The 15,873-nt window shown below is 34.6% G+C and overlaps 2 protein-coding genes across 9 annotated transcripts in view; one reads left to right on the forward strand and one right to left on the reverse strand.

The window, feature by feature from the left end:
- Positions 1–15,873, forward strand: part of RNaseX25 (Ribonuclease X25) — a 105,437-nt gene that overhangs the window by 27,128 nt on the left and 62,436 nt on the right. The window lies entirely within an intron of this gene.
- The window catches only part of LOC138704924 (UBX domain-containing protein 1), a 189,908-nt gene continuing 187,976 nt past the window's right edge, over positions 13,942–15,873 (reverse strand). Inside the window, exon 7 of the mRNA XM_069833331.1 lies at positions 13,942–13,994. Within this exon, the coding sequence (XP_069689432.1) occupies positions 13,957–13,994 (38 nt within the window). The 3' untranslated portion in view covers positions 13,942–13,956. The remainder of the gene's footprint in view (positions 13,995–15,873) is intronic.

The following is a 15,873-nucleotide window of genomic DNA, read 5'->3' on the forward strand; positions in this document are numbered from 1 at the left end:
GCAGCGATGACACGTTGAGTGTGGGGGGGTGGAGGGGAGAACGGGAACGGAGCTTTTCATTGGACCTCGCGTGAAAATGTCGTCTGCTAACGAAAATCTGGCAACGGAATCACGGAGACATTGTAGCCAGTTCATTTGCAGTACCACGTGCATTACGAGTCGCATTTCGTACCAGCGTCATTAGCTCGTACTTTCTTAAAAACAGTGATTTCAATTACTAATATTGTAGATAGTGTTATCGAGAACTATATACAGTAGTTATTTTAAACATATCGGTGACAAACGCTGAACACGCTTTGAATCTCGCCCCACTATGTGGCAACAGAGCTCAGAAAGAGACCAACAGAACGTTGCTTCCGGTTTAGTCGGTTCATAACCTGGCTTTTAGTATATATACAGTCGCGAGCTCAATACGTAGTAAATATGGAACTTTCAGTGTTGTTATACATGACAGACGAAGTAAAATTGATAAAATGATTTATAATACTAGCAGCTAATAAATTAACATGTGAGGTAAACGTTAAACGTTGCAGCCTGAGAGGATAAAAAGAAAGGAGAGAGCGATCCAAGGGGAAATGCTTGCAAGCAATGGGACGGATGTGACGTCAAACTACACCTTTTGTCCCATAATTCTCCGCGAAATACCGCCAAGTATTTCATTTTGCTAGGCCTTTGCAAACATTAGGTAGTTGCTCACCACTAGGATCGCTAATATCGCCTCATTACAGGCAATGCAAAATAGTACCGTCACAGTCTATTGTTTCTAGCACCCTCAAAACTCAAGCTTCGTGATTGTACAGAGTGATTTATATAGAACTGACACATTTCTTTCATTAATTGTTTCAAAACGAAATGTGCTAGCGACAACTTATTATACCTAAAATGTAGAGGAATTTTGGGAGATTATTTACCTCTATAGCAACTTTTGAAAATGTCCTCCATCCTGCATAAGGCACAACTCAACACGTCGTTCCATGTTACTGGCCACTCGGAGGACTCTTTTGTCAATAGCTTGAATCTCCTGTGTGATGTTGTGCTTCAGATCATTCAATGTCTGGAGACATGTGGCGTAAACCCTGTCTCTTAATAAACCCCATAGAAAGAAGTCCGGCGTTGTCAAATCCGGAGATCTCGGTGGCCACAGGTTCCTGGAAATTATTCGGTCGTCAAAGAAACTTGCAATTAGTTCCATGGATTCATTTGATGTATGGCATGTAGCGCCATCTTGCTGAAAATATCCTTGACTCAGTTCTACATCGTCCAGTTGCTCAACAAACTCCATGAAAATCAGTCGGTACTCTGCAGTGTTCACAGTCTGGTTAAAAAATATTTGGCCCTTTTCACTCACCAGAGATCCAGTTGTTTCCAATTTGTTTACCAGTCCCAGTATTGTGTTTCTTTTGTGAGGATTGCGAACACCAAATTCTCTCTGGTATGCCCTTTGAGTAGCTGTAATTGAATTCGTAATCCAGTATTGCTTCACAAGGAAGAGTCGTTGATTTAATGTGTACTGCATTTTCACGTTGACACAAAATGTCGAAAACAGCTGCCAACAATAGGAATAAAACATAAACATCTGCGCATCTAGTGCTGCCAACAATAGGAATAAAACATAAACATCTGCGCATCTAGTGACAAGGAATCGAAACTCCAGAACATTCTGCTTAATTTGGTGCTAAAATTGGGTCATTGAATGAATTTCCAACGGAATAATTAAAGAAAGAAATGTGTCAGTTCTATGTAACATGATGTAAGCATAGCACATCGTATACCATCCAGGCCAGGAAAGACGCGTCCTATTGTCATCCGCTTCACAAAGAGGAGAAGTCGTGATGAATGGCTCCAGCTGTTCAGGAACGAGGCCAAGAAAGACGACAGCGGCCCTGGGATTGCGACAAAGAAAGTCAACAGGGAACTTCCGGAAGGAAGAATCACAGCAGGTGACCAACTGACAGCAGTGACCAGAGACCTTTTGAACAAGACAAGGGATGCAGCACGACTGAAGAATTATAAATTTGTATGGACAAGAGACGGTAAGATATTTGCAAGAAAAGATGAAGCCAGCCCCGTGAGTAAAATCACTAATGTTGACGATATAAATAATTTGTAAATACTATTGTGTCGGTAACCACGTTTAATTATACAATATAATTGACTTAAAAATGGCTAGTAATACTATATTAAATGAAATCCATCAGTGCAAATTTAATAACAATAATAACACAATGGTTTTTAACGATTTACTTCACTGCAATGAGTATATTACCAATATTCTATCAGATCTTAAAATATTTCACTTAAACATTCGTAGCATCAACAAAAATTTTTCCGAACTCTGTGTTTTACTTAATAATTTTTCCTTTTACTTTGATATTATAGTTCTAACTGAAACCTGGCTTGATCATGACTCTGGCTATGATATTAATGGTTATAAAAAATTTGTTAAAAGCAATAAGTATAATAAATGTGATGGTATAGTTGTATATTTCAAGGAAAACATCGTAGTGTCTTTAAGTGATATTGACATTTCCCATTGCAACGCTATACATTTTCAATTAACACTTATTAATGATACTCTTGTTAACCTAACTGCAATTTACAGATCTCCAAAACTATGCAAAAATGAATTTCTGAAAAATTTTGAAAGCTTCTTGTCAATATACAAAGATTTAATCAACCATGTTATTCTTGGTGACATAAACATTCAAATTTTAGAAAATAGATTAGATAATTTTGGCAACACGTATTTAAATATCATGCATGAATATGGATACGTGAAATACTTAAATTCCATTACTCGTCCATCATCCAATTCATGTCTTGACCATATTTTCCTAAAAACGGGAAATAACTTAAATTTTATACCTGGAGTATATGCAAGCGCAATAACAGATCATTATATGACTTTTGCATTGTTGTCAATCAGTAATAACAGTATTAGCAGAGAAGCCACTGAACCTTCGGACAATTATAAGCTAATTATAAACCATAAAAGCCTAATATCAAATATTAATAATATTAATTGGGAATCTATATTCTACAATGAAGACGCAGATACATGTTTCGATAATTTTTATAAAATACTCTGTAACCTAATTTGTAAATATTCTAATCATGTCCCTCTCAAATTCTCAAGTAAGTACAAAAAAATTAAACCTTGGATTACCACAGGTATTGTTAAATCAATACGATCTAGGGATAAGTTAGCTAAGCAAGTTAAACGAGACCAACAAAACAATGTTTTATTAAATTACTACAGGAAATATAGAAATATTCTCACTAATGTAATAAGAAATCAGAGAATCAAATATTATTCTGAAAAATTTAACAAAAATAAAAATAATCCAAAGCAATTTTGGAAGACCATAAACGAAGCTACTGACACCCAATGTAATAAAAATAGTATATTAAAGACAATTATAAGTCGAAATGGAATAACAATTGAAAATAAGGAAACTATCGCAAATGAATTTAACAATCATTTTACTAATGTAAGTCATGACATCGTATCTAATATAAAAAAGAAAGTATTTGGTACTCATCACTATAAGCTTTATAATAAAAGTATATCATCTATGTTTATGTTTCCTGTAAACGAATGTGAAATCATTAATATTGTAAACAGTTTAAAAAATAATGTGGCTCCTGGTATTGATGGTATTACAACAAATACCCTGAAACTTATTATCGAAGCTATTTCTAAACCACTTGCCTTTATATTTAATTTGTGCATATCTCAAGGTGTATTTCCCTCAGCCCTAAAACATGCTGTGGTGATACCAATTCACAAGTCTGGTGACAAAAGTAATCTTAATAATTACAGACCCATTTCACTATTACCCAGTCTCTCTAAGGTATTTGAAAAATGTATAAAAACACGGTTAATAACATTTTTAGAAAAAAATAAACTACTAAATGATAATCAATTTGGTTTCAGAAAAAATTTGTGCACTGATGATGCTATTATGGCAGTTACCTCAAAAATAATTCAAGAATTAGATGTAGGAAATAAATGTCTAGGAATTTTTCTAGACTTACAAAAAGCTTTCGATACGGTCAATCACAGTATACTTTTGAATAAAATGGATAGATTAGGAATTAATGGAATTGCTTTAAAATTATTTAAATCTTACTTAAGTAACAGAACTCAAGCAACTAAAATAAATGATCACCTTAGTAAATCACGTAACATTGATATAGGTGTACCTCAGGGGACGATTTTAGGTCCTGTTTTGTTTTTAATATATATCAACGATTTACTTAAAATTGACATTGAGAAATATTCTGGTACTCTGTATTCTTATGCTGATGATACTGTGGTTATATTTAGCGGTTCGAGTTGGAATGAAACTTATCAAAATTCTAACAGTGGTATTAATATTATTAAAGAATGGCTGGATGCTCACTTACTTTCTTTGAACGTTTCTAAAACAAAATTAATACCATTTTCATTAACATCACATGGCCTTGAGCAACTAGAAATAAATAATAATATAAGTATAACTATACATGATTGTAACCTACCTACTTGCTCATGTAACGCTTTGAGTATATCCTCACAAGTTAAATATTTAGGCATTATTATTGACCAACATTTAAAATGGGACAAGCATATCTCCTTTCTGTGTAACAGATTGCGTAAAACAATCCACAAATTTTCCATTCTACGCTCTTATTTACCTGTTTATGTTCTGCGTACTGTGTACTTAGCTCTGTTTCAATCAATAATTCAGTATGGTATTTTAGGTTGGGGAGGAATGGCAAAATCGACTCTCCGTCCTTTAAATCTGCTCCAAAAAAGAATTATCAAAATTTGTCTATATAAACCTTTTGATTACCCAACAAAATTAATTTTTCAGGAATTTGGCGTATCAAATCTAGAACAAATTTATAAACAAAAATTGCTGATTTACTTCCATAAAAACCACAAATTTAAATATGATCCTCATGAATACCAGACGAGACAAAACTACAGTTTCTTTCTAAATACTCCCAAATGCCACACAACTGCTGAATTAAAACACAGCAGAAATTTTGGACCCAAAATATATAATACATTAATTAGAGCTTACCCTGAGCTAAGTACACTTAACACACATAGATTTAAGAAACAAATCAGATTAATTATTTAATTGTTTAAGCCAATTGAGTTAAAATTGTTACTCTAATATTCATGTACTTCTGTATTTTCTATTTGTATATAGACCCTGTTATTACATGCTGTATGTATTTTACCATTTATTAATGTGATTGTGCTCAATGAACTCTCGTAATTTTGTGATATATTTTGTATAACTGATCTGAACTGCGCCCGAGCACGAGCTTCTGCTCTTTCGGGCTGCAATGCCTAATGTAGCTCAAGTGTATAGTATTAATAAATATTATTATTATTATTATTATTATTATTATTATATAAATCACTCTGTATATCGTAGACTGTGGTATACCTCTGTTATTTGTCTATGGTGTATACAGTCACGAAGCACGAGTTGTGAGGGTGCTGGGAACAGACTGTGCCGGTACTATTTCGCATTGTCTGTAATGAGGTGATATTAGCGATCCTAGTGGTTAGCAACTATCTATGGATGCATATTAACTACGTATTGAGCTTCAAGACTATATACTAGACTGTGGTAAGTTTATAACCCGAGTCACACGGGGTTAGTTTACAGGAGTCAAGTGCTTGAAGCCTCTAAACTTGATGCTATATTTGTGATCACACGGAGACATTAAACTTGAAACCATGCTTGAAAAAAAAAAGCGCGCGCTTAATGTTGTATTCGTAGTGGTGTTTGAATTCTTGTATTCTGTTATAGTTAATAAAAACAATAGTGAACTGGCATTTTTAGTTTGGTGAAACTGAAGATGCCACCAGCGAATAGAGATTATAAAGAATGGACACTTCGCGTCGGTACCTTTGATGTAGCCGGACTGATTTCAATGACCTTCAAGCCAGCTAAAGCGTGAGATTCTGCTTTCTCCCTAGAGTTGGCGCTGACATCACACCAGCTAGCAGTCGATACAGCGGAAATATAACACATATAATTAATATATCTAGGCACATTATGTACTCAAATAAAATAAATTGGATCCATAAAATAATAAATCCGTCATTAACTGTAATGTCTAGACTCTAGAGTTCCTTTATAATGAGAGTTGAGACGTTGACCCCAACAACAATTAAAATATGTGATGATTTGATAGCGCTGAAAATGGAAAAACAAAACTCTTACGAGAAGTAAAACCATATACTTATATTATATTATATACAAATATTAAACGAATTCGATACTTAATTTTATAATGTATTATTTTATTTTATAAAATAATTTATGATATCTGAAATATAAAATATTATTATTACAACTAGTTTGTCACTGAGAAATAAGGAAAAGCTGTTAACTTGAATTTATTCGAAGCAAAGCGTTACTGGATTATGCAATAAGGTAGGCGATGTTTGGATCCAGTGTCTCAAATCTATTCTCAGTTATTATCTTAGCGTATGCTCGATTACACTAACCTCTAGCGCTTGAAAGTGGAACTATACGCTGGCGCACAGAGAAACAAAACACAGGAAAATTCGTTGTGTCCATTCTTTATAATCCCTATTCGCTAATGCCACCAGCCAGAGCCTTCTTTAGTTACAAGCAGGGGCATGGGTAGGTTTGGCAACGCAGAGTGGAGGCGGGAGATTTTTAGAGTGATATTGTGTTTGCTCATTGCTTTCGTTATACGTAACGCGTATTTTTTCAATATTATTTCATGCACAAAGGTAAGATCAAGATTCAGATAGTGATGTAAATTATTACGGGTTCGAAAATAGTGTTTTATAGCAATCAATTAGCTATACTTCAGAATACGGCGTAAGTAGGCTACTTACATACAAAGGCTGCCACTTAAAATAATTACAAAAAAAAAAAAACATGTTTTTATTGATAGTACGAAGGTAAATAAATAAATAAAAAAGATATTCCTTGCACCGAAAATAATAAAATCAATAATGCAATAAAGACGTACGTTCCTACGCAGTATTCTTAAGTTCCATTCAGTTAAATTTGTGGCTAGCAAATTGACAATGTTTTGCGACTTAATGGTGTTTCATCTGTGAAAGGTTTAGGATATATTTTAATATTATCTTATGCCATTATCTATCGTGTTTTTCTACAAATATTTCAGATGCCTAGAAAGTGCTGTGTGCCTATGTGTCGTAGCAACTACACTTATAATTTAAAAAAAATTAAAACATACTTGTTTTTTATTGATGGTACAAGGGAAAATAAATAAATACTTAAAGAAATGTTACTTGTACCAAAAATAAATAAAATAATGACGTACTTTCGCAATACCCTATTCCAATCAATTAACCATTATGTGGCTAGTAAATTGACAATGTTTTGCCGCTTAATGTTGTTTCACTTCTGACATGAAAGGTGTAGGATATCACATGCATTTTAATTTCATGTGATTATGTCGTGCTTTTCTATAAATATTTCAGATGTCCAGGAAGCCAGTTTTAATTTGAACCTGGCCAGTCACCATAACAATACTGTTATCCTAAATTATTTGTTATAAACTTTTTAAAATATAATTTTAAATAAATATGACTACAGAAAACAAGCTAAGAATGTGAATTATGCAAATAGGCCTAAAATAAAATGTAAACAGAAGAAACTATTGACATTCCTATTATAATAAAAGTATGAGGATGTAAATACAGTTAAGCCAAGTAAAACAATCTATGAAAAAAATGAAAACACATCCCTTCAACATAATACGTAACAAAACGCGGTGAATGTAGAGTATCCAACGCCCAGTGAACGAATATCTCACTTTTATCACTGCCAATGTTGCGCTATAATCGTATATGCAAGGTAGGCTATAACAGAAACCTAAACTAACCAAACCTAACCTGTCATAGAAGCAACAAGTTATACTAAATATGTGTAAAATTGGCCTATGTTTCTATAGTGGGCGAGGCATAAGTAACATTGACCAAACCAACAAAGCGATTATATGCATCTACAAATTATAGATAGTTCTGACGTATAGCAGGCATTCCGAATCTTCAACAAAACTGCAACATTTATGGGATCATAAAACAGCTGTTTACAATGACTTTGAAAACCAAAGGCGTAACTTTATTGATATAGCAGGCGAGACCCAACAATTTGACTAGAATTCTGATACACACAAACCACAAATAAGAATATAAAAATGTGGTTATATAATATTTAAGAGAATAGTCAATTACTTTGTCATCCATAACCGTAAAAATTCCCAAAGACTGCAACCATTTTATTTTCATTTATTGTCTTGTTTTTTTTATCACCAACACGCATTTAGTTTATAATACATCAACAATTAACGTTTGGTACGACCGCAAACATAATTCCATCGACACACACTTATATTGTAACATTAATTTACATTGAAAATCGGCATTAGCACAAACACGTGTACTGTACGGTCAGCCTCCGGGTGACAGATAATTACAGTGTTGCCGACGTATGGCCCCGGCTTGTAACTAAAGAAGGCTCTGCACCAGCACATATTCAAGCATGTGTGCAGCTAATTGGCGCCTTGTTATTGTATGAATTACAAAATATTCTTGAAAAAAAGGAAAAGAGAACATGGGTTAAGAAATGGATTCGTAGAAGAATTATGCACGGTGCATCTAATACCTTCTTGAAAGAATTAGCTGAAGAAGGTCCTGCAGAATACAGGAAACATATCAGAATGAGTCATATTTTAAGGGTTTTTAACTTTTTTCGAACCACTTCTACGTCTATGTTTTCGAAACCTTGTTCCACGAGTTCATTGACTAGTTTCTGGAATAATAATTCCCACTTGTTTTTATTGAGGTATTCTTTGTCACGTATATTCCATAGAAGTTCATACTTCTCATACACTTCCAAGCACTTGACTCCTGTAAACTATTCCCACAGTCTACTATATACAATCACGAAGCTTGAGTTTTGAGGGTGCTAGAAACAATAGACTGTGACGGTATTATTTTGCATTGCCTGTAATGAGGCGATATTAGCGATCCTAGTGGTGAGCAACTACCTAATGTATGCATATTTACTACGTATTGAGCTTCGCGACTGTATATACTAGCCTGTGCTATCCCCGTGTGAATTAGCCTTATGTGCCAGATCTGCGAATTCCTTTCTCAGTGTAATGTGAGGTTATGTTATAACGTGACTTTGACTTTCTTTGCATTCGCTTAACTGTAGCATACAGAGAAATTGGTACGAGTGCCTGTTTTACCCAAATTTTCAACACTCATACACAGTGGCTGCTGATTGGCTGAGGCAAGTGAGGCCGGGCCTCAGTCACTTTGCTTCCTTAAACTAAAAAATTTAGTGGTTTTTTTTTTAGTCGTATATGACATATTATATTAGTTAATTCAATGCAGCGTATAGAGTTGTAGAAGTAGAAAACTTTGTGATGTATATAGAACTGTCTTGCAGTAAAATTTGTTCGAGGCCAGGATCGCTCGTGCCGGGTATGGCTTCTGCATTTCGTATGTTTCCACGGGTTTTAAGCTTGCACTCAGAAAGCTGAAACTGAAGCACATTTCTTGTGGCCTAGCAGGTATTCGCCCACCCATCAGCCTTCATTTCTCCCATTCAGAACCCGGTCTTTTGTCAATGCCGGTCTCAAGTGTCAGTTGGAATGAGAATAACAGTGGTGAATCGTCGTGTGGTCGGAAAAATAGAAATCGAAAGAAATGCGAGAAATAATGATGATAATTGAAATAAATTCATTGTTAGAGTATTGTTATAAATAGGAAATGATATTGAAAAAAGGTAAAGTTTTAAATTAAGACAGACCTACGCCATCACTGACAATTTTTCAGAAAGATAATCTTAAAACGCGAGCTTTCAATGCATCCTGGTGTAACAGAAATGGGTCTTTGGTAATTTGGTGCGAAATAAACTTTTCTGTTGGTCGTGCTTGTTGCTGTCAAAAAACAAAACAAAAACAAACAAAAAAAAAAAAAAGAGAGAGAGAACTGTGTCTACTGAAACTTTAGCGATTTGAAAAATATTTCCAGGGGAATTTCAACACCTGCTTCTTCAGTTGAGCATAATATTTGTTGCTTTATAAAAATTAACGAGTTAAGCCTACTGAAATCAACTCACAGCATAGCAACTTATTTGAAGATTGACATGTTATGTTTCATTAATGATGATGATGATGATAATAATAATAATAATAATAATAATAATAATAATATAGTAATAATGTCAATCACAATAAAGTATCATCAATAATAAACATTTTGTATGGAAGGTAGCCTGCTTAAACTACTTACTACAGGCCTCACCGAGGATTTCGGTCACCAGCCGCTACTAATCATACATGATATTTTGGTACATGGCTGATATAACGTTGTTTGCGCCCAATAGACAATCTGTCATCATTTGATGTACGATATCTAATTGTTTTATTTTTCTACTTTGTCATTCATCCCTTGAACCCTTGTGTAATTTATCAATATATAATTATGTGATCTGGGATATAACATTCACAATTACAAAGCCTTCCCTCACGTGGTTCCTCTTTTTGCCGCTAGATATTATCAGGCTGCAAAATCCGCTCTGAATGCATTTTTTGTACAATTTTCAGCAGATTTACGATATCCTGTGCGGTCTCTCTCCTGATGCAGTGTTATAGTCGTGTCGCTGTTATTTCCGGCGTGACTCCTCCTCTTCTTTGCTTACGTCTTGGAAAGTGAAGGCTCTATAAAGTAGGTAGGTATTATAGTTCGCCATTTTTGTTCTTTCGTTGCCGAGATACCAGACGAGGAATCTATTTGCCGTACTGTTAAACATTATCATATCGTAGCTCCTATGATAATAAATCGACTCTCATAGGAGCTACATCATGATAATGTTTAACAGTGCATCAAATAGCGTTTCGTGTGCTTTCTTTTAATGCCAACAAAAAAACCAAAATGGAGAGCGATTATACCGGTATTTATTATTTATAGAGCCTTAGGAGTGCATAACATCATCAGCAGCGAATGACAAGACTCAAACGTTTAAATGTTGTTGTTTGCTAATGCTGAATTTCTGACAGTGAAATCATTAATTCTCTTGCTCTCCATTATTTTTCACTGAAGGACACCAAGTTGATGGTGGCTGGGCAGTGTTGAAGATGATCTTGATCCATTTTCTCTTGAAGATCATATAAGGGACAGAGTGGTGAAGGATATATTCCAATCCTGTAGAGATGTTTGGCCAAGCAGCTGTGCCCCATAAACAGTCTAAAAATTGCAAGTGTATTCTTCCTTGGGTATCCAGGGACGATTTGAGGGGGAGAGATTCCCACCTTTTATTTTTGGAAATTTGGAGATGATGATTTGTTATAATTTTGTGGTATTGCGAAGTAATTATTCTTTTTGTTGCATAATATGATAATTGTGTAGTAGGTTTTTGAATAATACCACAGCTCTTTTTTAGCAAGATAATCAGCAGTGTCATTGCCAGTCAATCTGCAATGTGCTGGTGTCCATTGAAAAGCTATTTTTTTCTTTAGGTTATTGAGGTGAAATAGACATTTCCAGCACTCAAGAATTTGTTGACTTTTGGTGTTACAGTGGATGTTACAGATAAAACGGCTGCTTTTGAATCAGAAAGAATTACTGCTTGCTGGAGTTGAGCTGTTCTGTACCGAACATTCTGAAGTGTTGTACATATGGCCTCGACTTCTCCACCAAAATTTGTAGTACCAAATCCTAGGGGTTTGTAAAAGAAGAACAGACGGAATGTAGCTCCAGCACCTGCTCCGATTTTATTTGTTAACAAGGAGCCATCAGTAAAAATATGAAGCAATTGTTGCTGTGGGAATCTTGCATGGAATCTACAAGTTTAAATGTAGCTGACCTGCAACGTGATTGGCTGCCAGAAATAATTGCGTTTTGCGTGCAGTAGAGTAGATCACCCTTTCCTACTACATTTATATAATTCTGTTATTTTTCTAGACACTTTTATATCCGTTCTCGTAATCGTATTGATTTCGATCCTTTATCTTTACAGCTATAGGAATTCTGCTCTCTACGAACCATTGTTAGTCAAATGAAATAGAATAGTTGTTTGTAACAACTTCAACGAGTAGGCAATCTCTATCCTCCATGACCCCCTCCCCCTTGCGAGTTCCATTCTCACTATCATCAAATTTCTTTTATACCGGCCCTTTAGTTGCGGTGATTTCTGAAGTGAAAATCGTACAATTTATAAGGCTGAATTCAAAATCCATTTTTGTAGCCTCTCCTTGTCCTTAATTGAAAATCTGAGTAACTTCATACCACAACAATATTTCTTCCTTCTTCTGCAGTTAACATTATCATAGATGGGCATTCTGAATGAAGTTTGTTACACAGAAACCTTTGAAACAATACTGACACTTGAAGTTCTTTATATAATTAACCTTTAAGGGCTAAACTAGCGCTGAGGTAGTTCCCTTCGTACTTTGCTTATATACCTGCATATACGAATCTGTGACAGGTTAGGTTTGGTTAGTTTAGACTTTTGTTATGCCTTGCATATACGATCAACTCCACTAAAAAAAAAAAAAACACCTTATAAACTGAACAGTTTTCACTTCAGAAATCATGAGAACCACCTCAGTGCTAGTTTTACCTTTAATTTATGTACAATCATTCCGTGGATCCAAAATAGTTATTACTACAGTGGGCTCTAAATTTTTGTTATGTGATAAGAGTTGTTGTTGTTTAGTTAACTGTTCGAAGATAGGTCTGAACCTCACAAGTGATACAACAAGGCACCATTTATGAAGCAACTAGGCCAGGGAATAATGGGATAGGACGGTCAGTTCCTTTCCCCCTCCATTGCATACATCGCCAATTAGCTACAGATTACTCTAATCAGACTTCAGATGCATACAGACAGTTGTTCTTCCTCTGACACATATCGTCAAGTGAGATGTACTGCCTGATAATACATACACATATCAGTCAGAACCTCGGTCAGAGGTAATGATAAAAGTAAGATGCAATAGAGGCCTAATAATAACAAACAATGACAATCATCTATAAACTTATTATAATTTTCCACTACACTTATTGGCTTCTAACTAAGCAGTGAGAGGTAAAATGCTAAAGAAAAAAAATTTGCATTCATTGGAAATTATTCGTAGAGTAAAAGGCTGCCATTCGGATTTTTTTTTTTTTTTCCCAGTAGCTTCTGGACCTGTTTCGTTACGGCCATCTGTAGTACTTATAGACAGAGTTAAAAATTCCATATAGAACTATAGTGGATATCCTTTTAGAAAATAATTATTTTTGCATGTGACCTAAGTAAATTCTTACCTTGTTTTAAAATTTTTATTTTCTAAACAAGTTTACAACAAGTCTGAAATTTTCTACAGATATTGCACTCATAAATAGTGTGTACGCCTATACCAAAACTATGGTGCATGGTAAAAGGTCATAAACTGGAAGTTTTCAGTAGAGCAAAAGCAAAGTCTCAAATGAGGACCAGTATAATTATGATGGGCTGGAAGTCTGATGTTCTACATAATCATGGAAGAGGATAGACATACAGTCTGAAGAAGTACGTTTTTTATATTCACATGGAGATCATGACTCATAAGAGCAATTTCTGACACACCCTTTTTTTTATCGCGCACCATAGAAATTTCATCTGATTTGGTTTAAGTGTGTGTGAATTATTAATATTTTTGTAAATTTTAAATACATATTTTTTAAAAGATCGCTATTATTCCTACAAATTTTGGAATTTTCGCTTGAAATCCATTTTTCTAACTTTCAAATACCCCAAAACAATATTTACTATCCAGTGTCTTCATTCCTCCCCCTCCCAAATGGTACGAGAGTTGGGGTATAAGTCATGGCAACTATTTTTTTTTTTCAAAGGTAAAGGGTTGGTATCACAAAATGGTATATGTCACATGGAAGCCGTGCAGTCATTGTGTGTCCACTAGGCAAGAGGCTCTGTGCTTGTCTGTAATAGAACAGAGAGTAATGTTAAAATAGTTGTCAGTGTAGCGCCATGCAGAATGGATGTAATCCATGTTGAACAATGCTCGTATATCAAAATAGCTGTTCTCCGTGGGAGGAATGGCAGAGAATGCCACAGAGAGTTGGTAGGAGCTGTAGGGAATAATGCCCTTCCATACTGGACAGTTACGAGGTGGGTAACTACTTGGAGGGTCTTTAGAACAGGTATATGTGCTGTAATGTTTCTGGCACAGGAACCCTGTAAATTTATGGCAACGACTATAATAAACATAAGGAGCAAAATGTTGGCGTGTTGTTAAATGTACAGTAGTGGCAAAAAAAACCGGACCGACCCTTGTAGCTGATTTCAGAGCCTTGTTCACTCCAGAGCACGATAGACTGGTAACTAAGACTTTCGTGGTTAGAATCCTGCCTGGAAAGGAAACTTTTTTTTTTTTTTGTTCCTTATTCAAATTTATTCCCAATACTTTTCGATTGCTGGTAAAATCCATGTTCTGGGAATAATAAATTAATTAAGGAGTAAAATATCGCTGCAATCGAAAAGTATATATATATACACCAGGTGTTTCAGACCGCCCGTATCAGCCTTTTTTCTCGAAAATTAAATTATACTAGTTTAGAAATGAGAATATATATATATATATATATATATATATTCTCATCTCTAAAAAAAGCCAAGAAATTAGGAACCCCTTGTTGTTCATGTACTATTGGTACAAATTTTGTAGAAGAAATATCATTTTTGGCAAAACAAAAGGTGCAAAAAACAAACGCGGACAAAAATGAGTTTGAAATTTTAAATGAATATAAACACATGCGTAAGCTTTTTAAAAATGGCCACCAAAACATGCAATTGGAGAGGCATAAGTGCATGAACATTGCTCCAAAGCTTCCTTAAACATTGAATAATTTGTTTTATCAAAAGGTTAATTTTTACCAGAAATAACACATTTTCACATAGTTGTACCCTTAAAGATATAACTGGTTGAATTCCTTAAAAAATTTTTTTATATAAAACAAGAAAATAGAAGATAGGTTAACCATTTTTTAAATATATTTTTGCAAGAATCACCCCTTTTAGACCTTCTAATTCTAATTGCTTTTTTCTGAAGTAGGATACCCATTGTTGAACATGAATGATCTTATATAGCTTTTGAAGCCTGTGGACAACTTTATCAATTTCTGTGAATTCCATTTGGTGTTCAAATGGCGTGGCATGTTTCCAGAGAGTGATTAATTCAATTATCAGTAATGAAAAACTAAATGGAGTATATGCTTACTTAGACAATATTACTGTGTGTGGTACTAGTCAACTAGATCACGATAAAAGCTTGAGAAAGTTTCTTGAAGCTGTAAAGAAATATGGCCTTACTCTCAATGAAAGCAAATGTAAATTCTCTACTAAATCCATTAACCTCCTAGGTTATCAAATTATAAACAACACTATTAAACCTGATGCTGATCGTATTCGTCCTTTACTGGATCTACCTATTCCTAAAGATCAACAGTCACTAAAAAGAGCAATTGGGATGTTTTCACACTATGCTAAATGGGTACGAAATTTTTCTGATAAAACGATCCTTAATACAATGCAGAGAATTTCCTATTCCTATTCATGTTTGTACTGCCTTCAAGGAAATAAAATCTGATATTGCCAAGTCAGTTGTAGTCTCTGTAGAGGAAGGAATTCCATTCTTGGTTGAGACTGATGCTTCTGCTAATGTGCAGATTGCAATGGAATCATCAGTACTCATTTCTCACGTGAGAGTTAGCTGTAATGCTACTATAGAATTTGATGATCATATTTATCGAGATGTTGTGCTATTAATTATGGATGACTTGTGTGCTGATATAGTACTTGG

This window comes from Periplaneta americana, chromosome 8 (genome assembly GCF_040183065.1).
Source record: "Periplaneta americana isolate PAMFEO1 chromosome 8, P.americana_PAMFEO1_priV1, whole genome shotgun sequence".
NCBI classification, from domain to species: Eukaryota; Metazoa; Arthropoda; class Insecta; order Blattodea; family Blattidae; genus Periplaneta; species Periplaneta americana.